General features: G+C 42.5%; 1 protein-coding gene across 3 annotated transcripts in view; it reads right to left on the bottom strand.

Moving 5' to 3' along the window:
* Nucleotides 1-10,838: 10,838 nt before the first annotated feature.
* LOC134205229 (ATP-binding cassette sub-family D member 1) overlaps nucleotides 10,839-26,361 on the bottom strand; it is a 127,631-nt gene continuing 112,108 nt past the window's right edge. For all 3 annotated transcript variants that reach the window (XM_062680299.1, XM_062680298.1, XM_062680300.1), the window contains exons 5-8: nucleotides 20,534-21,399; nucleotides 20,386-20,475; nucleotides 11,730-11,855; nucleotides 10,839-11,663 (exon numbers count right to left, since the gene is read on the bottom strand). In XM_062680299.1, coding sequence (XP_062536283.1) covers nucleotides 11,495-11,663; nucleotides 11,730-11,855; nucleotides 20,386-20,475; nucleotides 20,534-21,399 — 1,251 coding nt within the window. In that variant the 3' untranslated portion in view covers nucleotides 10,839-11,494. The remainder of the gene's footprint in view (nucleotides 11,664-11,729; nucleotides 11,856-20,385; nucleotides 20,476-20,533; nucleotides 21,400-26,361) is intronic.

The following is a 26,361-nucleotide window of genomic DNA, read 5'->3' on the forward strand; positions in this document are numbered from 1 at the left end:
AATGACGAAAGATGGAAGATGTGCAGTATAATCGTACTGGGCCCATAACCTATTCGAGATATGGGAACCCCCTCACAAAGAAAACACAATACTAGAGTATCCTCCAACCCATGGCAGGCTACTAATTGATACTACTAGCTGCAGCTCTTCCTAATCTTGAACTGATCGCTTCCTAATCTTGATGTTAATCATTATTTTATCATAATCGCTGATAAAGTTAATTGTGCTCAACGTTCTACGCGATAAAGATTAATCAACTCTGATATTATCGGAGTTCGATAATTTAACGTAAGTTAACTCGATAACTTATCGATAATGGGGTTAAAAGAATACGCGATTAAAGTTGGTATACAATTTTGACAGATAGACAAATTGTATACCAACTTTAATCGCGATTGCAGCCTGTTGACCAGAGTTGATTTTGATCGAAGCGATATACTCTAGAATTAATGTCTGACACTCTACGGAATCAAGAAAAGTGAGGTATTCTGTTGATTGTTTAGTGATATTTCACAATGCCGCATAGGTGTTCTGATAAGAACTACCCAGACAGATGTACATCACTTCTACCGCCGACGTATGATGACTGTTTATTTGTCAATCCTTCTTATCGGATAAGCAAGGATAAGCAGTTGGAGTCGGAATCCCTCGGCAACATGTTCTGATCCATACTCTAAAACAATATTTGATGCAGCGACCTGCATTACTGAATTCTAGGCTTAGAGTACCTGCACCGAGTAAAAATACTCTCCATGAATTGGTGAACTAACCTCGTCCCCTATTCAGTATGATTCGGTTAGACTGAGGAATTTTGTCCTCACTGTTGGTCATAAAATAATCGTTTAACTGGGTGTTTTGCATCTTCAAAATAGAAGTTTTGTTAATCATACTAAATTAAACAGTCAAGACATTAAAAATATTCTCAAATTATTTACTATGGAAAACTATATTTTCTGTGAAGGTGTTCTATTAACTATCTCCGATTATTTTATGTCTGTTCCTCTCTTACTAATTTAATAATAAAATGATATCGATTTTGCATCATAAAGAACCTTGGCTCCGTATACATGCCTGAGCCTACCAAATAAACGAACTTGGAAAAAAAATCATGTCTGATGGGAGGTATAAAAATATGATATGAGTTTAGAACCTAAGTTGGGTTTCGCGTTCAAAACAAATAACTTTTGTAAGGAGAAAAATTACACTGTTTGCGAACCGGAAATGAAACAGTATTTTTTGTCCCGGGTATCCCGGGATTTTCGGGATTTCAAAAATAATATCCCGGGAATCGGGAAATCCCGAATTTTCGGGATGGATGGGAACTCTAGTCCGATCTGGCCAATTTCAAATAGGAAACAATAACACATAATTTTGCGTCGAATGCAACCTGTTGCGAGCAAATCGGTTAAGGATAAGTGCCCGAAAAATGAGTGACATTTTTTACGCGATTTTTTTGTATGAATTTGTATTTTGGCCATAACTTCTGATCCCATAGTCCGATCTAGCCAATTTTAAATAGGAAACAATGGGACAGGATTCTGCGTCGAATGCAACTTGTTGCGAGCAAATCGGTTGAGGATAAGTGCCCTAAAAATGAGTGACATTTTTTGAGTAGTTTTGCGCACACACACACACACACATACACACACACATACACACACACACACACACACACACACACACACACACACACACACACATATGCAGCTGCTATGCACCTCATATGCAGCTGCTATGCACCTCCAAGGTGGACCGTGGATCAGTTTAGCCAGATATTGGATCTGTTGACCGATAAGCTGATCGGACGAAGGCCGGTAGTCATAGGAGGTGACTTCAATGCCTGGGCCGTGGAATGGGGCAGTCGAGTGACCAACACAAGAGGATATATCCTGCAGGAAGCTCTAGCGAAGCTAGATGTACGATTGTGTAATGAAGGCTCGGTGAGCACGTTTCGGAGGGATGGGAGGGAGTCTATCATCGACATCACATTCTGCAGTCCTTCGTTGATGGCAAGTATGGACTGGAGAGTTAGCGAGGAGTACACCCACAGCGACCACCAGGCGATTCGCTACCGTATTGGCCAACGAAATCCTGGTGCAACACGCAGAAGGATATCCAGTGATCGGAGGTGGAAAACGAAAGCCTTTAACAAAGACCTATTCGTTGAAGCACTTCGACCGGACAGCAGTACTGAGATCATTGATGCGGCCGAGCTAACAAGAATGATGGTAAGGGCTTGCGACGCTACGATGCCACGAAAACTAGAACCGAGAAGTAATCGGCGTCCAGCTTACTGGTGGAACGATAGGCTCAGTACGCTACGCGCTGCTTGCCTCAAAGCTCGGAGGCGGGCACAGAGAGCAAGGACGGAACCAGAGAGAGGAACGCAAAGCGGTGTTCCGGGAAGCTAGGACCGCATTGAAACGGGCTATCCAGCTTAGCAAGTCAGACTGCTACAAGGAGCTGTGCCGAGAAGCAGACGCCAACCCCTGGGGACGCGTATCGGGTCGTGATGGCGAAGATCAAAGGCCCATCGACGCCAGCTGAAATGTGCCCGGACAAGTTGAAGGCAATTGTGGAGGGTCTTTTCCCGAAACATGAGCCGACCATGTGGCCGCCAACACCGTACGACGAAGAAGGAGAAGCAAACCCCTTAGATCGACAAGTGTCCAATAGTGAGCTTGCGGAAGCGACTAAACGCCTGAAAGCGAAGAAAGCCCCGGGTCCGGATGGAATACCGAACGTTGCGTTAAAAGCTGCGATCCTGGCATATCCGGACATGTTCAGGAAGGCGCTGCAAAAGTGCCTGGACGAAGGCAATTTTCCAGAAATGTGGAAGATCCAGAAGCTGGTGTTGCTGCCTAAGCCAGGAAAGTCACCCGGCAATCCGGCCGCGGACAGGCCTATATGCCTATTAGACACGCTCGGGAAGCTCCTTGAGAGAATCATCCTCAATAGGCTGACGAAATGTACAGAGGGAGAACGCGGGTTGTCGAATATGCAGTTCGGATTCCGTAGAGCAGTTTCGACGGTGGATGCCATTCGAACAGTGCTCGAGAGTGCTGAGAAGGCGTCCAAGCAGAAGAGACGAGGAGATCGGTACTGCGCAGTGGTCACGATAGACGTGAAGAACGCGTTCAACAGCGCCAGCTTTGAAGCCATCGCGACGGCGCTGCACAGAATGCGGGTCCCCAACTATCTGTGCAATATCCTGAAAAGTTATTTTCAGGGTAGAGTTCTGACGTACGATACGAACGAAGGACATAAATCGATGCGCGTTACAGCTGGTGTTCCCCAGGGCTCCATACTTGGTCCAACTCTTTGGAACGGGATGTACGACGGAGTGTTGACTTTGCAGCTACCCAGGAAAGTGAAAATCGTGGGTTTTGCGGACGACGTGTCACTAGCGGTGATGGGCGAGACTCTTGAAGAAGTGGAGGTGTTGGTGATGGAGACGATAGCCATGATCGAGCGCTGGATGAGCGGTGTTAAGCTGCAGATAGCTCACCACAAAACGGAGGTGCTATTAGTCAGCAACTGCAAAGCGATCCAGCGGATGGAGATCGTCGTCGGAGGCCATGCGATTACTTCGAAGCGATCACTGAAGCACTTGGGAGTGATGATCGACGATCGGCTAAATTTCAACAGCCACGTTGACTACGCCTGTGAAAAGTCGGCGAAGGCAATGAACGCAATAGCGAGGATCATGCCAAACGTAGGCGGTCCAAGAAGCAGCACGAGGCGTCTGCTAGCTAGTGTCTCGTCATCGATACTGCGATATGGGGTTCCTGCTTGGGGTAATGCACTGCAAACCAAGCGGAACCGGGAAAAGCTGAAAAGTGTGTTCCGGCTGATGGCCATTCGAGTCGCGAGCGCATATAGAACGATATCGTCAGAGGCTGTATGCGTTATTGCTGGGATGCAACCCATCTGCATCACCCTGGAGGAAGACATCGAGTGTTATCAGCGAAGAGACACCAGAAACGTAAGGAAGGAGGTGAGAATCCGATCGATGGCGAGATGGCAACAAGAGTGGGACAGTACGGAGAAAGGGAGGTGGACCCACCGGCTCATCCCAAACCTGTCGGTGTGGATGAACAGAAAGCATGGTGAAGTGAACTTTCACCTGACGCAGTTTCTGTCGGGTCACGGATGCTTCCGGAAGTACTTACATCGGTTTGGACATACTAATTCACCGTTATGTCCAGAGTGCGAGAATGTCGAAGAGACTCCAGAACACGTGGTATTCGATTGCCCAAGGTTTGCGGAAGTACGTAGAGGAATGCCTGCACTAAGGGCGGACAACATCGCAGAGCGAATGTGTCACGAAGAAGGCACGTGGAATGTGGTCAGCAGAGTCGTGACGCAAATACTGTCAGAACTGCAGCGTAGATGGAGAAGTGACCAGCGAATAAGCGTAGTTTCGGGGCTACAGTGTGAGTCCAGTGAGCAGTGTTTGGCCTCGGGTCGTCAGGGCGCCAGCGAACCGGAAGTCTTCTGCCAACCGGAATCGTTGGACCGACCTCGGCACTCGAATTGCCAACCTGCTGAAGAAAGAAGAAGGAAGTGCTTCGGGTATGTAGGGCACCGCCAGTGCGGACGTCACCCACCACCGGAACTGTCGGACCACCTCTGCAACCCGAAGACGAAGACGGCGCAATGCGCGAAAGCGTCCCCTGCGATAGCCGCCGGTAGTCGGGGCACCATCAGTGCGGAAGTTTCCTTCACCGGAACTGGTGGACCACCCTCGACGCCGGGGGAAGTCAGGAGGATTCGAGTCAGGAAGATCGGTGCATGACCGTCGAGGGATCGAGACTACGTTGCAGTGGAGCAGTGGATTAGCCAGCCAGTCGGCGAACTAGCCTAAGCTAGGGGCCGGAATTTTAGAAGAAGTGCATGAGCACAGCCCCCCCCGAAGTAGTCGCAGCATCCCGTGGTCCCGGGGGGATCGAGGCAAGGAAGATAAGGGACCCGGTTTATCCGGGAGGCACATTTTTAGCAGGTCGGGAGGAGCCCATCCCTGTTCGCCTTCGAGCATAGTGTGGATGCTCGAGGTGTCTGTCGCGCAGATTTTTGATGGCCTTTAACCCTTGCAAAAAAAAAAAAAAAAAAAACACACACACACACACAGACATCACCTCAATTCGTCGAACTGAGTCGATTGGTATATAACACTATGGGTCTCCGGGCCTTCTATAAAAAGTTTGTTTTTGGAGCGATCATATAGCCTTTACCGTATACTTAGTATACGAGAAAGGCAAAAATAATAATAATAAAATAAAAAATATAATACAAACTTTAATCTGAATAGAAAACTAATTTCCCAAGGATTGCATCATACTTAGAATGTTTTCGCCTTTGGCATTCAACAAAGAATCTGCAGCCTGCACGTGAGTTCATGAATGGTTCTGAACAAGAAGCATCATTCTTGAAGATAGATGGCTTCAAGCCATACAAAAAACATAACAGTCAGTTTGTTGAGTTTAGTCAGATGTAAAAAATTATAATTGTCATAAAGACAACAAATGCAAACTGGTTGAAAACCACTAGGAACACTTTTTAGACGGCTTTAAAGGTATTTTGGGGATATTATTGAATTAAAATATAAATTCTTTCGAAATTTCTTAATAAAAAACTTCAAATCAAGATTTCTTGAGATTCCTCCTAGCGATTTTTTTTTTAAATTTGTCCAGAGGTGCAGAATGACCACAGGAATCGAGCCCTGTACTTGGTTTTGATGGACATTTTTATTTTATAATAATGATCTACCGGCGCACCGTGTTCAGAGCTACGAAAAGTCCCGTCCCGAATACTACTTGGGTGATTTCGGGAGGGGTGAGGGGGGGGTGGTGAATTTCATTTTTTTTCAAAAACTGCTGCAATGCATTCAAATGAACGCAAATAAATATAAATCTTATGTACTTTTCTGGTTACTCTTATGTGTTTTCTTGTGTATAATACACGAGAAAGGCACCATCGCCGCTAGGTGGATTATTCTGTTTTTTTATATACTTTTTGGCATTAGGAAAAAACAACGTGTCATAGGGGTGGAGGATGGTGTCCATCAAATTACCACGATAAACCACACGGGGGGAGGGGGTTGAAAATCTTCAAAAAAATAACCACGTGGTTTCTGAATGGTCCCTATCCTGCACTTAATGAGAAAGAGTCATTATCAGTATAATGAAAAAATAAATTTCCCCAAACTAATGTGCGTGCAAACTTGAAACGGCTTGTGCTAAACCAGTTCTAATCCAAATGAGCTCAAATTTTCAGAGGACACTTAGAACATGATAAACCTGTGGATTGCTCGATTTTTCGAACCATCCTACTTCACAAGCTCCAAGCTCAAATGGAATTTCATTCCTCGTAGAAAACCGAACATAGGCGGTATCTAGGACTAGATGGTGCGATCGGTAAAGGAGGCATTTGACGATGGTCAGAAACTCACTTCTTTAGCTGAAGTAGAAGACGCGATCAACGCTCGTCCCTTGGGCTACTTACCACAAGATGCAGAAGAGATTGCCAAACCATTTTCTTCGTGTTGCTACTAAGAATGTACATTTGAAAATAGACGAAACACTTGCAAACGATCCCAGTATACCGCTGGAATATTTTTTAGCAACGCTGGTGTAGAGAATACTTGCCGATCATCAACAGACGGTCCAAATGGGTTGAAGATCAGAAGCAGATGCAGGTAGAAGACTTTTCGTCGTATGGATTCGATGAATCGTCGAAAAGTTGTCCAAAGGCAAAGACGGCATACTTCGACAGGTGAGTGTCCGTACGTCTCGAGTATGCAGTCATGGTTAAGTATTCATGGCCCCGCCTAGCATAACTGTATATAGAGCCCTAGGCTCTATAGCATAACTGTTTTTAAGTGGAAGTTTACGGAACTTGATATGTAAACCTTTTTATCCGTTCCAACGTACGAAGATCATTTGTCACCCACGGAGTACTGTACAATCTTTCTTGGAACAAGCCTGTCATCTGTCAATGACATATGCTCATATGCATGTCTCAAATTTGGACATTTCTTGAGTCATTTGAAGCAAACGCTGCTTTGCACATGTTAGGTATTTCAGAATATATAAGGAAGCAAGCATCAATGCAAATGAAAAGATACGGAAAGTACTCATTTACTTTTTTACTTATGGATCCTGTACACCTCCGGTGGTGCAAAGGGCCGACTTGAAAGATCTCCATCCTGAGCGATGCCCGGCTATCGCTTTAACCTGTTGCCAGGTTAGATTTCGGTCGACTTCTTTTATTTCTTTATTGAGGCTTCGCCGCCATGAGCCTCTGGGTCTGCCTCTGCTGCGATGTCCCGCTGGGTTCCAGTCTAATGCTTGCTTACAGATTTCGTTTCCGCCCCTACGTAGAGTGTGGCCGACCCAGCCCCACTTCCGATCCCGAATTTCTGTTGTTATCGGCCTCTGGTGACAACGACGATGGAGCTCGTTGTTTGAGATCCAGTTGTGAGGCCACCAGGCCCGAATTATATACCGCAGGCATCTGTTAATGAACACCTGCAGCCGTTGAGTGTTCTCCACTGATACACACCATGTTTCGCTAGCGTATAACAGCACAGATTTCACGTTAGAGTTGAAAATTCGTATTTTGGTGCGTTCACTTATCTGCCTGTTTTTCCAGATATTTCTTAAACTCGCAAAGGCAGCCCTTGCTTTCTTGATCCGTGCGCCTATGTCGATCTTGGTACCGCCGTCTGACGCCATTTGGCTACCAAGATATTGGAAGCTTTCAACATTCTCCACTGGTTGCCCGGCTACTGTGAAACTGGAAGGAGTCACCGTGTTTACATCCAACGATTTGGTTTTGTTGACGTTGATGACTAAACCTGCCGAGGAGGAGCGATCGGCAAGGTCGTTGAGCTTACTCTGCATATCAGAGCGCCGTTGCGCGAGGAGTGCAACGTCATCCGCCAATTCGAAGTCGTTTAGGTGCTCCATGGTTATAGGCTGCCATAACAGCCCGCGGTTTGGTTCACGGTCAATCGCATCTACCAGAATCTCATCGATTACGATGAGGAACAGTAACGGTGATAGAATACATCCTTGCCTCACACCAGCTACGACCCGGATAGGGTCGGACAGGACCCCATTGTGCAGCACTCTACACGAAAAGGCCTCGTACTGTGCTTCGATGAGGCCGATGATTTTCTCAGGAACCCCCTTGCGTCTCAGGGCGCCCCACATATTCTCGTGATTGAGACGGTCGAAAGCTTTTTCGTAGTCAATGAATACCAAGTAAAGGGACTCTTGGAATTCGTTAACCTGCTCCAAAATGATGCGGAGCGTGACAATATGGTCCACACAGGATCTTCCGGCACGGAATCCGGCTTGCTGCCGCCGGAGAGTCGCATCGATCTTCTCCTGAATTCGGGCTAGGATAATTTTGCATAGAACTTTGAGAACGGTACACAGCAACATAATGCCTCGCCAGTTATCGCATACAGTCAGGTCACCCTTTTTGGGCACCTTTACTAAGATACCTTGCATCCAGTCGACCGGGAAAGTTGCGGTGTCCCAGATATTACGAAATAAACGATGCAGTAGTTGAGCGGATGTCATGGGGTCAGCTTTGAGCATCTCGGCTGATATGCGGTCGACCCCTGGGGCTTTATTCGATTTCATGCTTTGGATGGCTGTTTGAATCTCTAGCAGTGATGGAGCTTCGGTATTGACACGTGTTATACGTCGGATCCTAGGCAGATCATGCCGAGGTGGTGATGGCCTGGTTGGCACTTGAAAAGTTGTTCGAAGTGCTCGAACCAGCGTTTCAGCTGGTCAGTTGGGTCGGTCAATAACTGATCATTCGCGTCTTTCACAGGCATCGTTGCATTCATCTTCGCCCCGCTTAAGCGTCGTGAGATATCGTAGAGGAGGCGAATGTCCCCGGTTGCGGCGGCTCTCTCTCCTTCGTCGGCCAGAGAGTCTGCCCACGCTCGCTTGTCCCGTCGACATGAGCGTTTTACTTCCTTCTCAAGAGCCGTGTATCGTTGACGGGCTAAGACTTTGGCTCCTCTGGTTTTCGATCGCTCTATCGCGGCTTTGGCTTCTCTTCGCTCCTCTATCTTCCTCCAGGTCTCATCGGTGATCCATTGTTTTCTCTGGGTGCGTAGTTCGCCCAGATTGTTCTCGCTGGTGGCGATGAAGGCATTCTTGATGGCGGTCCATTGGTCTTCCACGCTGCCACCTTCCGGAATATCTGCAGCACGCGTCTCCAGTTCTTCAACGAAGGACCGTTTCACCGTGGCATCTTCCAGTCGGCGTGTGTTGAATCGTCGTCCAACTCTTTCCTCCTGCCGACGAATCCGCGCAATGCGCAGGCGTATTTCGCCGATGAGGAGGTGATGATCAGACGCGATATCGGCACTACGTTTATTCCGTACATCAAGAAGGCTCCGTTTCCATTTTCGGCTGATGCAGATGTGGTCGATTTGATTTTCTGTAAAGCCGTCACGGGAGACCCACGTGACCTTGTGAACCGGTCGATGAGGGAAGAGCGATCCCCGATCACCATGTCGTTATTACCACAAAATTCTGCGAACAGCTCTCCGTTTTCGCTCATTTCTCCGAGACCATGGCGTCCCATAATGCGCTCATGGTTCGAGTTGTCGGATCCGATCTTCGCATTGAAGTCGCCCAAACAGATCTTGATATCACCCTTCGGAATTCTATCTACGACGGCATTGAGTTGACTGTAAAAGTTCTCTTTGTCTTGCAGATCGGCAGCATCGGTTGGCGCATAACATTGGATTATAGTAAGGTTTCGGACCCGTGTTCTAAATCTGGCAACGATTATCCTTTCACTTATAGGTTCCCAGTTCATAAGCGCAGTGTGCCTGAGCGCTTAGTAGGAAGCCAACTCCGCGATGCCGGGGAGCGTGTTCACCTCGTAAACCAGAGTATAGCAGAACTTGTCCCGACGGCGTTCTGTGTTCTCCAAAGTTTGGCCAACGGACTTCACTCAGTCCCAGGATCTCAAGCTTCATGCGGCGTGCCTCATTGGCAAGTTGTGCCAATTTACCCTGCTGGGCTAGGGTTAAAACGTTCCATGTTCCTATTCGTGTCCGTTGTTTCGCGCTAAGAGTCGTCGCCGTAAAATCAGTCCGTATTCTTTCATTATCGGATTCTCGAACAAATTGATGTTTCGGGAACAGTAGGTTGTTGGCCCAAGGTTCCCTATCCACCGGGATGGGGCTGCCATCTTAGGTATAGCTTCCGGGGAATAGCATTTCATACTCAGCCGCTGGATGCCAGAACAGACGCTGTTGGAGCCGCACCTCCTTGGTGGACAGACGCTCGATCAGTCGGGTCAAATTTGTTTAAAGTCCCACCCAACACCAGGACTAGGCTAGTGCGCTTTGAGCGGCACACGGTCGCTTTGATAGGGCCTGCTTGGGGACACATGCAGCTTTTTATAGAAGTTCAACAGAGCCCACTGTCAAACCCCACCACATCCTAGGCAGACCCCACAGTACGCACCCTCTCACTCTAGCTGATGTCAGAAGGACAACAGTGCCCAGGCTGCACTACCAGCTAAGTACGCAACCCTTAGCTGGCGGTCAATTGTCATCGGAAGACCCGTGGAAGCGTGAGTATTGGAACTTGTGAGGACCAGAGCTATGTTAGGCGCCCCTTCCCGGATGTCAACTCACCATTTCGCAGCCCGGAAAGTACTCATGGTCACGATTTTGTTATTCCGCTCATTGTCCACAGTTAAAAAAGTAATTCAACAGGAAATATCTGGTATCCATAGAGACACATAGTCTATATTCTGCGTGTTTGTGATATTTCAAAATAACTTCAGGGAACTTAAAAGTTAATTAACCTTTATTTCATAAATGTGAACCTACACTTCAAATTCCTCCTAAAATTGTATGTACAGAAATTCAACAAACGGGATTTAAAAACAACATATTTTCAATCACAGAAATATTGTGATTACTATTTTAATCGACATAGCATGAACTGACAAGAGAGTTGTGTTACAAAGTACGTTTAAATGGATGCAAGTATCTCCAAAATTCGAATATTCTAAGGTCAAAACACAGTTAGTATCCCCATCCTCAGTTTATCCGTTGATTAAGAAATCGTACATAGAAAGAATTGAAGAAGTTACTAACTGCTCTGCAGTCTGCACATTAAATTGATCGACAGACGTATGCTTAAAAAGTACTTCTCGTAAAATGGACACAATGAGCCTTTTTATAAGAGCTGTTCTACTGATCATAACGTTGTGTACTATAAGTACTTATAAATTCCCCCACGTTTGTGTGGTAAAGCATACCCTTAACCTAGGATGGAAAAATTTACTACAATTGTCACAGATAGTCTAATATGGATAATCTCGAAAATGTGTGATGAAACATATTTTTCAAAACTTTCTTCATGTGATTTTTAGCCATTAACCGTTTTCATCTCCAAGATAGTATGTAGCACGGTGGACTAAGAGTAGCTGCATATTGTAACTACGCCGATACCGCTGAAGATGCCATCTCCGGTGCGTCCGTGAATGGTTTGTGATTGTGGAACAAGCTCTGCTTGGTTGTAGGAACCTTTTGCTGCGCATCCTTGGCGAGGGGTTCAAAAACCCACCCGCCTTGGCCATCAAACTCGAGGATGTGGGAGTGGAATTTCCTGTAGGTGAAATTATGAGACAATACTGTGATGGTGGTATACTAATAATAAAAAATATAGAATTACCATAAAGTTGGTCTATGCGTGATTGTTAGTAGAGTGATTCCCATAGATATAGCAGTTTCGTAGATGGAGCTTTCTACATCAATGGATACTGCACTGGTACATTCGTCCAGCAAGGCATAATGTGGCCTGAAATGAGAGTTTACAATTATGTATTAGTAAACTTATTCTAAAAGAGCATATAAACGGACGAAGTTAGCACCGGAAAATATATACCCTTTTTAAAGCTAATCGTTCATTTTAATGATGATTAGATGCACATAAAAGGATCAGCCCGATATTTAAATCACTTTTCAAAATTATATGTTGTGATGCAAAATGAATTTTACTTGTATTTACGTCATGACATGAAAATCAAATTCACATTTAGTCGAATTCTTATATTTTATCAAAAATCATTCAACACTAATAGTTTTCAATAGTTTTCTCAATTTTAAGATAATATTTTTTTACATCAGGAATAATATAATCCTTTCTTTCCTATCACATTGGCAACTCGTTAACCAACCAAGACGATCCTCTGCCATAGAACCTAACACTCACATTCTAATAAAATTATGCATAACTCGACTACTTTTAGTGGGCGAGTGACTATATAATCTATTCTGTCTTATTCCTGATAAACCATCCAGCTTTTTACGCAGGTAATGCTATAAATTTTGAATCACCCCTGTACTGCATATAAGCAAATTTTATGGAAAAGCTACATTGAGAAATGCATATTTGAACCATCTTGGATTTTATTTTGAAATTTGTCCACCATCTGAAAGTTGAAAGGTGAAATCCTACTGGACGCATAAAGAGTTAAGGGCTATTGATCTGAAGATCGTGCGCTCGAGCCCCCGAGATGTGTGATTCGGCGAGTAGCAATTTCCAATAATGTTGTTTAGATCAGAAGTTCCCAAACATTTTGGATAAGCGACCCACCTGACAGAAACCCATATTCCTTTCGATATTCGTACCTGGTGACGAAATGAATTGATCTTTATGAATCGGATAAAAATGAATTTGCGTTAGATTGAACAAATCATAAAAATTGCTTCATACCCCGTCATTGGATTTGGATTGGATTTGGATTGGATTTGGATGGAATTCCGATTGGATTTGGATTCGCTCTGAATTGGATTTGGATTGGATTCGGATTGGGTTTGGATTGGATTTGGATTGGATTTGGATTGGATTTGGATTGGATTTGGGTTGGATTTGGATTGGATTCGGATTGGATTTGGATTGGATTTGGATTGGATTTGAATTGAATTTGGATTGAATTTGGATTGAATTTCAATTGGATTTGGATTGGATTAGGATTGGATTTGGATTGGATTTTGATTGTTTTTGGATTGAAGCTGTTACTGATATTTAAACAAATGCGCTGAAATATAAAAAGAATACAATTAAATTCATGTTGGCGTATAAACAGCTCTAAATAATTTACTTATCGGAATAAACAGTGAAAGAGTAGAGACGGTGAATATTGTGGGGAATAAAAAGAAGCCAGAATAAAGCATTTGCAACGAATTTGAAATTCAATCGTAGTAGGTATTTGAAATGTTAGCATACTAAGAAACTAATGAGAAAAATTTGAAATTCAAGCTCAGTAGGCTGACAGATTGTTCAAAGGGTGACATAGAATATAAATGAAGATCAAGGGGTGTCTCACTGCAAACTATCACAGCGAATTCAAATCGAAATAAAGTCGATTTGAAGTGAATGGTAATCATTGGTACTGTTTGATGAAAATTGCAACACGTCTTCTACGACACCGAATTGATTTTTTTGTCTAAGCAACCGTAGCTATTTTGTACGTTACCAATGACATCAATAAGTTGTTTATTATTCCATCAACAGTAAAACTTAGACATGATGTGTGATGTGATTTATGTTTACCATATAATAATAAAATATTTTTTTATTTCAGAATAATTAATGCCAGTAATGTATGCAGAAGTATACACAAGGAAGACCCAATCGCTAGCCATGATAGTTTATAAAGGAAACATACAAATGTTTGAACATTTTAGTGCATATAATATTAGAAACCAAACTGTTACCTGCAAATATGATATTTTATTGGCCTCGGCCTCTGAACTGGATAATTACAGCACAACCTACGTATTATAGTTTTCTGAATAAACTGAGACTAAATTTTTAAGCTATTTTTCATGTTGGAATACTGGGATACTGTATTTTCTAAAACGCTACTATTCTAGAGTTTATTGTTTGTTTCCGGACTTCTACCTGAGACGTTTTCTATCACGGCTTTGGGTCTATGAGTTCTACTTCTGCAATGCGTGTAATGCGACGGTGAGCTTTGTAGTTCCAAGAACCTAAAATACAAGATTCCGTTCATTAGAATTTGCCTTCAATTTCAGATAAAACACTAAAAGATAAATTTGATATGTTTATTAAATGTTCGTAAATTACGTAGCGTTTTCGCATGAATAAGGCTTCATTGCTATGCGTAGCGGCACTGTTTTTTGAGCCCAAACATTGTAATTGTTTGTTTCCTATGCAAACTTTAATGTAAAATATTTTCTAATAATGAAACATGTTATCAACACTGTCATTGTTCAATTTGACATATGGTCAATTCGTTACGTTGCTAAAATCAGCATTTTTACTTTTGTTTATTTTGATTCACATCGAAATGAAGTCGCTTTGGTTGCTTGATTGATTTTCAGCAGATTAATTCAATTTATCCTAAGTGAGACACCCCTTGATGAAGATCATTCAGTGTTCGTTTCTTGAGGCGGAAGGACGCTGATTGTTTATTGGCGCCCAAAGCCTGTTTTCCATCGAGAAGGTAGACAAATCGTTTGGCTACGACACCATATACCACGTGGATAAGCTTTAACCGATTTGAACCGTGCACAAACTATCATATACAGTTTCAAATAACTAAATTTACATTTGCCATACCCCTTATCTTTGTGCCTTATCGCTAAACCTGTTTAAACCGAATTTATGATCATTGTTCCTTCTCTCAAATCCACCGTGTAAACTAAAGGACGGTAGCGGACAGATTTTGTCATTCAACTCGCCTCGATTCATTATTTTCGAGAAATATGCATAAAAAAGATTAGTTCAAATCTTAAACGATGCTTGAACTGAGCATAACGCTAAAAATAGGAGGAACCCGTTTTTTTTAATATAGGATTTAAGTTTTTGAGAAAGACGATCAATAGTTTTCCAAATAAACATCGGCGTCAATTTTGAATGAATATTTATAATCGGGTATCGACAGATATGGAAGTATCGAGGTCCTGCCCAATCCAAGAAAAACTCCAAGATTACTGAAAATAAATCTCCAAGAAGTTTCCTTTTGACGTAGGACTTACGTCTCTCTTTACTATACCGGGTGTCATTTCAAAATATTCAAATCGACCGCGTTACGCTGTGTTGAAAGATTTTAAACGTTAATAGCGTTCGTCTCAGTGGACGAATTTCTGCGGTAAGCCCCTCAATCGACAGATTTCAAGTATGCCTTTCATGTCCATGCTTGATAAGACCCGAAAAACTTGTTTCAATAGGCATGAAACTGTTTTGACGTAGGACTTACGTCTTTCTTTACTATACTGGGTGTCATTTAGATTTTTGGAAATCGAGAGCGTTACGCTGGAAGGGAAGATTTTGAGCGTTACTATCGCCTTTCTCTTTCGATGGATTTTTAAGATTTTTATATCAATCGACTCGGACACTCCCCACCATTTTGCCTATTTCATTGAAACTTAAGATTATTAACGATAAGCTATTGAAAATTTCAATTCTTGTCAAAGCCAGTAAAAATTGCATATGTAACCAATCCCGTGCATTCCTAACACGGACATCAGAATGCGGTATGTTACGGGCCTTCGGGTCTACCGGAAGATTTTCTTTGTGTATAAAAGAAGCAGTGCCTGCCGTGTAGAGATGTCGTAAAATCCCGATTAATCGATTAGTTACTAATCGATTACTCTTGATTCTTGTCGATTATTGAATCGATTAATCATTGTATAGTAATCGATTCAAAATTAATCGATTATCACAACGATGAATCGATTAATCGAAATAATCAATTAATTTTCGACATCCTTATGATGTCGTAAAATTCTGATTAATCGATTAGTAACTAATCGATTACTCACGATTCATCTCGATTATTGAATCGATTAATCGTTGGGTAATAATCGATTCAAAATTAATCGATTATCCCAACGATTAATCGATTAATCGAAGTAATCGATTAATTTGCGACATCTCTACTGCCGTGTGCGAGTCATTACATTTTGTGACAGCAGCGCGTACTGACGTGATTTTTGCTCGCGCATTTTCGTTTCGTTCGTTCGCTGTGTTTACCTACACAGCGACAGCATGCAGTCACCAGCGCCAGCGGTAGAATAATGCCGGTGGGTCTGTGAATATGAATGAAAGAAGTGGGCGCATTTTTTTTTGTCATTCTGTGCATGATGGTCGGATGCAGTGGTGTCGGTGTGGTGGATGCAATCACCCATCGCATCGCTCGGAGTTCACGGCTAGAGGCCGATGATGGCTGAGGCAGCGAGGCAGCTGAGGCAGATTTGGTCTGCTCATCCATATGGTACTAGTCATGTCATATGACTGAGCATATGTTAAGTTGTGCTTGGTACTAAACAACACGTACATTAAAACATGGTTCTGATTCCCCATCAAAACAAATCAACTATACTGGTAAAAATAAAAATGTTTATTAAAATAATTACTTTCATTTATTTGTTTGGGACGGGACGGTTTCTCTAAAATAGCACATTTTGCCTAAGTCTGAAAATTTTATAAATAGAATTTTTAAGCTTCAAATACTATGTATCATCAATTAGAAATCTATAAATGCCCTATATTTGCTTGAGTAAATAAGGGCTTAATAGTTAGAAACAAAGCAATTCTAATTATGTGTTTGATTATTACTTTTATTTCCAGAAGTTTTGATTGAACATATTGCTAATAATACTACACAGCATGAAAGTTGTCGTTTCCAATATCAATACCTTTAATCAAACTCCATAGATCCAAAAGTTAGAAGTTAAATTTAAATACGTGACGTTTATACAAGTCCTACGTCTTCTCGCGGTTATGTTGAAAACATTACCCACTGCTCGTTTTCAATGAAAAACATTGAGATCAAGGGAACCTATAAATATGGGTACCGCATAATTCTTGCATCATTCCATTACCACGTTCTGATCGGTGCAGACACCAGCGAATGAGCAGCCGCTGGGTCTGCCGAGAAGCCATAAAATAGCGCAACGCAATTTTTTCCTTTCATTCTGACCGGGACAAGCGAAGCAACCGCATCATCGATTGAACAGCACTCACACCTTTTAGCAGGGAATGAAGTCATCGGAGCCACCATCATCAGCCGAAACCTAGCCAGTACAGCAGCAGTCCACCCTACAGACTCGACAAAGCAGCAATGCTGAGCAGATACCGGCAGCAGCAGCAGAGTCGAGCCGAGACCGGCCGGCATCGGTGCTGAGCCGAGACAGGCTGAAGAAAAGCCACATGATGCATGTATGTCCAAAAAACAAACGGTTCTTCAGAGAACCAATAATAGAGATCAATATCAAAGCTTTCAATATCCTTCGGGATAGAAATTGTACTCCAATATTCTAGTGATAAAATTTTATGCGTGATTTTCATAAATAGCGACTTCGCTTGACCATGCCTAAAAAAACATAAGATGTCCAAATCTCTCACATAATATTTGGATATTTGGATTAAAAACACCGATAACAGCTCAAACATTAATAAACTATCAATCGATTTTTCATCAAATGTTGGATTTTTTGGCATTGATCAAGAAATATCTAGATAAACATTGTTTGATACTGACCGCACACAAAGCGAACGTTACTGAATGATCGTCCCATGTTACCAATTCTAAATCTTATCACCCGAAAATCCATGTCAGGGTGTTTCCTTCCATCTACTACAAACAATGTTGTCTCAGAAAAGAACACGTACTTCCCACCTGAACTGCAATCCTAAGCTCGCTTGCCCGGCTTATTGGCCTGTATCAAGCGAAAAGTCCCGTTAAGAAATAGACGCCAGCAGCGAGCAACAAGCGTAAAAAAGAAGAAGCCCTTCTCGAACGTGTTGATGATGATGACGCTTTGGCTGACAAAGAAGCGGGATACAAGACACTGGCTGATTGGCCCACCAATTGGGAAGCAGAGAAGATTCAAAATAAGGTATAAAAGAAAAGTGCATTCGCTCGCAGAGCATTCAGTCTTTTTTATACCACCACTAGAAATTCGCGGTTATTTGAAAAGATCGTTTTCTTACTTTTTGGACTTAGCCGAAGCAAACAGCCTTTTTCAAGGCTCTCAAGTTAAAAATAATGTTCTCCTTCAGTCGCTATCGCACGGATTAGGAGGCTCTACATCCCCTGCTGGGCCAACTTGTGGTTTATTTCAGGCAGTCCTTCAGTGGGAAGGTTGCCACTGTCGAGGCTAATATTCCGTGACCAGACAGATACTTCCTGAATTGTTTTTGATGATTCTTGTTCGAGGTAGATTTGATTTCTGTGTCGGTTTGATGAGAAGATTTTGCCAAGGAATGGTATGCAACGCCGATTATTTATCCAAAATAGTTGATGTGCGAAATTTGGACATATGTATCTTAAAGGCATGGTCAAGTCAAGTCCTACGTCCACTTAGCGGTTATGTCACAGACATTACCCACTGTTCGTTTTTTACATAATAAATTACAAACAAATTTTAAATACTCGAACCCGTAATTTCAAAACATCGCAAGTGTAGAAATATGACAGTAGTATTGATAAGCTGTTGATTCATATCTCAGATTAATATGGCTACTGGGATAACACTCATAGTCCTCCTGTCTACAGCAGATGTCAAAATCGATTCACCCCTTGGTAGTTTATGGCTAGCGTAAAAAGCTGGATTAGGACGTGGCCAGCGCAGGTTGGAAATCAAAAATCTATATCACCATCCAGGAGTCCACTGTGCAATTACGATTGTTTGGTCGTCGGTTTTGTGTTCGGTAGAATTTCGAGTTTCTGCCTTTTGAGATTCGACTCGTTTTCCGGGAACCTCCTTTTTTCTTCTGCTGCGTCATTCAATTATGCAACAAGCTTTTAAGGACACCTCGTCAATGTGGTTTTCCGTGGTAATTTGTCAAACCTCACTCACCATATGTATTCCCATGTGGTTTTTGGATGGCTTGTTTGTGCACGGTTAGAAAAAAGTACCTAATTTTTGGTTCTTTTTTTCTATTGCATCTCCCTTCCTTTGTTGTCTTTGTTGTCATAGAATGAAGAGCAAAACTGCTCAACAAGGGCAGTAAAGCGTGGGAAGTAGACTGGTCCAGGAAACAAAAAGTTGTCGAATTCCACGGGGCACCCCCCAGGATTGTGTCTTTAGGTGAGAAAATTCAGCTTCCAAAAATCAGCCGAAAGCTACGCAAAAGTTCATTTAATCGTCGTACAACGTTCGGTGAAATTGTTCTGTAGCATACCAACTGCCGTTTTAGCAATTCTGAGCTCAATCGAGAAATCAGAACAAATTTCCAGATCGAATGAGTGACGGAGCTGTATTTTCCTATATATTTTGGCTGGAATCCCATACAAACTTATGCAACAAGCGATTGAGCTGAAATTTTTAGATTGATTTTCTCACCTAGACACAATCCTGGGGGGTGCCCCGTGGAATTCGACAACATTTTTTTCTCCCCATACTAAGCTGGGCCAGTCTAGTGGGAAACCAACGTTAAGTAATCTCATGTTTACAAAAGTTAAGTAAAATTTACCTAACTTTTGGTTAATTTCTATTCAAAATTAAGTATATTTCACTAAATATTAAGGAAATTTTACCTAATTTTAGTAAAAAAATTGCTTAATTTTGGGTTCCCACTCAAAACCCCCGATTTGAGTAAAAAGCTCATAATATTAGGTACTTTTTCCTAACCGTGTGCACCGAATAACATTTATTATAATATAATATGAATATTATGACATGCCGTATCGATGATATCGAAAAGCCGAATAACATTTATTAGCTAATGTTCCTCGAATCAAATTTCGCATGAATTATGAATGTGGTTCGGATTGAAAGCCTCGTAAGGTTTTGACGAAAACAAACATAGAATAATTCATAAAGCATCAGTCTAAACATTAATTTTAGATAGGAAACAATGTATTTCACCTACTAATGTATATAGGTAACAGGTGCAAATGTCATTCGGTTGCTAATATATTATTGCCAATCGATATGTGACCGGTACATCAGTGGAGCAAATGGAACATGTGCACAAAGAAATTTTGTTCCCACAGCAGTGAATGAAGACTCTATTTGGTATGGGTTTGGAGAAATTCAATTTTGTTATCAATATTTAAAAGAAAGTGTTGAAAATAATGTTGCCTGAGAAAAGTTCTTAGTAGGAGGTGCCTGTAACAAATAATAACGGAATATTTAAAAAAGGAATGGTTCACACAGGAAAAAATGACGAAAGATTAACGACCTGGTGAAAATTTAACCTGTAAATTAAACTTCATTTGATGTTATTGGTACCTTCATGTGGATTTGAATTTATATTCATTTAAATTTCAATAAAATCTGTTTAATTTTTATATTGTAAGAATTTAAATTTGTGGACAAAGAAAACGAAACAAAGACAAAATACTCACTTGTGATAGAACAGCCTAGCCATGGCCATTCGTTGTTTTTCGCCTCCAGAGAGGGTATCCTTCCAATCTCTGATTTCGTCGAAACTATCCCTATAAAAATAATATCAATTAGTTTAACCAACAGTCGTATGATTCTAGAGTAACTTGCCTATCAATAATATGCTCAAGAGAAACCAGTCGCATGATTTCTCTCAGCTGGCATTCGGTGATGTTTTTACTCAGCATTTCCTTCCTCGTGTCGGGGTAAATAATTTGATCCCGTAAACTACCGCAAGACATGTATGGCCGTTGCGGAATGTAGAACATACACGGCTTTCCCTGGGATCGCTTGGGGATACGAAGTGTCCCGCCGTAAATGGGCCACAGTCCACTCAAGATACGGAACAAGCTGGATTTACCGCATCCATTTGGTCCCGTGATCAGTAAATGCATTCCTGGTGCAATTGTTAAGGTCAAACTAGATACCACAATGTCACAATTTGGCGTTACTACAGGCACGCTGTCTAATGAAATTGACATGTCTTCATCGTTATCGCTACATACGATCGTTCCTTTGGCAATTGGCTGTCCATTCTTAAATTCTAATATACCTCCATCGTTGCGATCAACGGAAACAACCGTCTTTTGGTACACGCCTTGCGAAACTTGTTCGAATACCTCAAACATTCCTGCGACACGACTCGTGTACCCAGCCAAGGCTACAATTTCTTTGTATGACGACATAAGACGCTCAATCGCATCGGCGCCACTGAGCAGAAGGTTCCGAGCTGTCGTGAAGTACTGCGTTCGCTCGCTTATTCCGTACTCTGCATCGCCTTTACTCTTGCGAAGCTTTTCGCCCGGAAGACTGTTTACGGTCAAAATCGGCAGCGACACCATCACCATTCCGGTACCGGACCAGACATATTTCATGAAAAATTGCTCCAGCATGATGAACCACAGCTTTTGCGTGAAGATGTTGTTCATCTGAGTCACCAGCCTTGAGTATGCGTCTTGAAGCTGAGCGTGTTCAACCTGCGAAGTAAAGGGATAATATAACAATTTCTCGTCAGAATTGTTCTATGATCATAACAGCAGACAATGTTCTTGTTGAAATAAATAGCCAATGTAGGTCTTACGGATTTTTACTACAAACCTCCCTTGCAGCTTAACGATTTAATATTTTTCTGCATAAAAAAGTTTAATAAGCATGTCAACATCGTAAATCATAGCACAATTTGTTTAAATATTGTATTATGCTCCACTGAAACATAAATTTATTTAGATAATCTAGCAAACAAAAAAAGGGGAAGGCGCACAAGGACAGATGGATTTGACTGCTGTCAGCTCTAGCTCCTTTGGTTAACCCGATTACGTCCGTGAGTGGGAGATTAATGTCCTTTTATCACGTTTCACAATCACGATTCGGACTTTTTGAAGGCGATGAGGAGAGACGTCAAGCTCGGTGAACTCGGCGCCGACGAACGTCGAATAAGACGTACCTGGATGGGCGAGATGATCCTCGAGCTGAAGCGGGGCGTCTCGTAAAAGGGCGCCGCCTACAAGAAGTTGGCGGAGGAAGTTCTAGGCGAGACGGTCAAGGTGAGGGCACTCACTACGGAGGTGAATCTAAGGGTTGAAGACCTGGACGAGATCACCGAAGTCGAAGAGCTCGTCACGGCACTGCGGCGACAGTGTGAAGTGGAGACGCCCACCGCAGCCGTTCGGCTACGGAAAGGTCCGGCAGGGACGCAGGTAGCATTGGTTCGGCTATCTGCAGCGGACGCCTCCAAGGTAGTCAGGTTAGGGAGCGTCAAGGTAGGATGGTCGGTATGCCCTGTGGGCATATACGAGCAACCCAAAGTTTGCTTCAAGTTTCTGGAACCGGGGAACAAGCAATGGGACTGCAAAGGCCCTGACAGAAGCAAGTCATGCTCTGTGGTCGAACTCGATCCTTTTATCGAACAAGTGGCCGCGCGAAGAACAACATGGTATCGTCGCTTTCGCGGCGTTGGTCAACCGGGCGGGTTCCGAGCCCGAAGACGGAAAGGGGTCCTCGTCAAGGCTGGGGCAGGCGTAGGCACCGCGTCGGAAAGTCCCTCTGTGTGCTGGCGAATAGGCCCTATCGCAGAAAGGTCAATTTGGGGTGCACGCGGCATCATCATTCTTGATACCAGTCGTGCAGAGGGAAGCAGGCGCGAAGTCGACCCTTCCCACCTTCCGAGGACATAGGGCGTGGTAAGGCCACCTGGAAAGCCGGCAACGCGCTGGCACGATACCATGGTGTTCTTCTAAAAAAGCGAGTTATGATGTTCGGTGCTGCAAGGACACGCAGCTAACCTCGAGGGTGCGTTGTGCACTGCCCCCCCTTTGAAGCATTACTTTCTGGTTGTACCGAAGGGACTATGGGCTTGGCGGCAATGGAAATGGTTTAGCGGGTCGGGGATGTAGTCCTGCCTCCCTCGGTGATCCCTAGCCCCGCACTTCCTGGTCAACCCAGGATATCTGTTGAGCAGATTCCCCCTCCATTGCTTAGGAAGAAAAAAAAACAGTCACGATTCGTATCCTTCAAGCTCCTTCAAACAGGCAAAATGTGGGGTTTTTATTGGTTTCTTCAGAAAATTGGTTGACGTAGTTTTTTTCATCTAGTTGCGGGTATTCCCCAATAGATTTTTGTCGTTCAGTACATAATAGGTACATGCTACTTTTCTGTTATGCCTGTCCCACTACGATGCACTGCGGGTACCGCATTCTCCCAATTAGGGTTTTCCACTCTCAGATAACAATACTAATGCTTGTTATTGTTCTCATTGTAACATTAGAAAATAACGTGGGGCACAGTATTGAAAAATCCTTGTTTAATATTTAACGGTGATGCTTTTAGTCTCAAGTATAACTTCAGAATATATTACAGTCGGTTTGTTCGATAAAACATCTTTTTATCACATTTTTCCCATTTGTCGCTATTGAAACTTGGTCAGATCGAACAATGTGACCAATAGTTATGGCAAAAATACTATGTCTTATGCGCAAAACATGCTAAGAAACATTCACTCATATTTTTAGCACGAAAATATGATAGGCTTTGAACGTTAATATTTCAGCTGTTTCTCTATGGATTTCAAATATTTTTTGGACCATTCGATGAAGGATGAGTTTACGCTTAGTTGTTTAAAAAATATTAATTATTGAATATTGGCAATCAATTTAGAAATAGTAAAACAACCAATCCCGTGTATGCATCACAAGCACAGACATCAATATCAGGCAACTTGCGGGTTTGGATCAAAGCCTCAGTTGGAAAAAATATTTCACGCAGAGCGGATGCAGCGGAGCGGAAACAACAGCACGATGGCACTGGTAGCAATGCAACGGAAAATCATTGCATTGATGGTGGTCGTCGGTGGTCATAATTCGACCTCAACGAACCAGCATTTTATGTGAAGAAGAGGTTGATTAAAAACTGTCATCAGTTGCGATCCCGCTGAAAATTTATTCCAAATGGTCTTACCGAAAAGTCATTGAATTTAATTGCAGTTAGTTATTGGAAAAGCGCATAGGAAAAGAAAATTGCATCTTCTCTGGACCAGCATTTTTTGTACAGAAAGGGTTAATTGCAACAATGGCTTGTTTCGGTGGCATCGCCGTGGTAGCTGGGTTGCTGTTAGTGGTTTCATCCATTCGAACAAATTTCACAAAGGGGCGGTGCTAACGGGCTTATTTTATTTCATACAAGAAAGCTGCTTTCCGGTACGCGCTAGCCATTTGATCGGGATTCCGCAGAGAGTGGTCGAACAAGATTTAACGCAGAGCGGACTCAGCAGCACGAAGGCGCTGATAGCAGTTTCAACGAAAAACCATTGCATTTGTGGTGGCGTCTGCAGCGATCCCGCGCTACGCCACCAAAGGCGATGCATTTTCAGAAAAAAATATTCAAGCTCTTTTAGTGGAATGTTTTCAACTGTCTAAGACGAGTTTAGTACTTTCCAGTTAATTCCACTAAGTTTTGCTATCGTTACAGATACGTATTTCGACCTCAACTGTGAGGTCGCCTTCAGTGCTTCGTACTTGACTCGACTTGAAGGAAACAATAGCAGCTTCGGTCCCATATGATCAACACATCCCCAACCAGCTACGCCCTCGACTTGGGAAATTCGGCATCGATCTAGCATTATCTAGTAGAAGCAACCAACTCAAGTCTTCATTGGATTCAACGAAGGATAAAGGAGAAATGTTGAATAAGGCAGGCGTTTATAAAATAAGTTTTTCCCAATGTGAAAAAAATCTATGCAGGCCAAACAATGGCTCAACGAACATATGGCGGAAGTAAGTAAGGCGAAGAGAGAAATCGATAAGGTATTGCATTACAAATTTAGATCTAAGGTAGCAGAGCATGTGTACAAGGAAAATCACCCAATTACGGCATCAAATATTAGAATTTTAAGAAGTGTCTCTTCTCCGTGGAAGCTTGATGTAGCTGAGAGTTTGGAAATCTACCGACGGGTTCAAACAGTGCTGTTGAATAAGGATCAGGGAAACGGAAGCTCTTCAAGTTTCTACCCTAGCAATAAGTTAATTAGTTATACAGGTAAATAAAGTATAATCAAATAAGATTAGATTAGTTACCTAGCCTAGTATGTATAGTATGAGATACTGAAGACGGCCTCACAGTTGAGGTGGAAATACGTATCTATAAGGATAACAAAACGTAGTAGAATTAAATGGAAAGTACTAAACTCGTCTTAGACAGTTTAATATACATTTTTAAGCAAAAAAGCGTATACAGTCTTGGCAATTTTTCAGGTACTTACTCTAAACAGATTTGCTGGCAATATAATGCATTTGACGCAGAATCCTATTCCATTGTTTCCTTTTGAAATTTGGCCTGATCGGACTATGGGATCAGAAGTTATGGCCAAAATACACTTTCTACGCAAAAAAGGCGAAAAAAAAACAAACTTTATATAGGAGGCCCGGAGACCCATTTTTTATTCACGCTATGCATTTAAAAATCACTTATTTTTAAGACGCTTATGGTAAATGTCCTATTTTGAACTCCTATAGGAAGTGCTTCTCAATATCTGTTTATATCTATTAAAATATTGGTTCAATACGAGCGAAAAGACACCATTTCAAAGATGAAAGTCTTATTTATGAAATATAAATTCTAAATGGGCTTCAATTATTGATAAACCAGTGAAATTTGCAATTTTCTGAATTGAAAATATTGTTCGTTAAGGACAGTGCAACATGTTTTGGACCCTCAAATGTAGACATTTTGAAAACCCCCAATTAAGTCTCTTTAAAGTCGAATCATAAATTCGCTCGGATCAATTGAGACGAAGCAACGCTTTATCTTTCGATTGGCATACATAAATAAGATGATTCCTGCATTCTAAATTTAAAATTTCGACATGTACTTATTGTGTGCATTTTGATATTTTCAGCAATACATGCTTTAAGGCGTAACGCATTGTAACATTATGCTCTTGAAACCAGTGCACAGTAGTGCGTTTGGCGAAAATCGTTATTTTTAGTGATATTTGAAGACTTCATTTGCAACAGAGGAACAAATTGGGGCAAGGAAATCTCCACAGGATTTAAAATATCTGGTCTGAATCATCATCATAGACGAAGCTTTTCGCTCTCCACACACATGTGTAGGTAGGGCGTAGCAGGGACTATGTCCAAGGGCTTAACGACGCCCCCCCCCCCACGGCCTCTGCGAGTTAGGGGGCCTGCATAAGACTTGGTGGGGCTTGATAGCGGGCTCTGTTAAACCTCTACAGAAAGCTGCATGTGTCCGAAAGCATGCCCTATCAAATCGACCGTGTGTCGCTTAAAGCGCACACGAGCCCAATGAGTGCCAATTGGCACATCAGGATCAATGACAGCGAGATCCTGAATTTGGCCGCGTGTTAACGGACCTTGTCTTGGATATCATAATATTGTGAAAGCGAGAGCTGGATGTCAGACTATTCTACTCTCTTATTAGAG

The sequence above is a fragment of the Armigeres subalbatus genome, chromosome 1, assembly GCF_024139115.2.
Source record: "Armigeres subalbatus isolate Guangzhou_Male chromosome 1, GZ_Asu_2, whole genome shotgun sequence".
In the NCBI taxonomy this organism is placed as follows: domain Eukaryota; kingdom Metazoa; phylum Arthropoda; class Insecta; order Diptera; family Culicidae; genus Armigeres; species Armigeres subalbatus.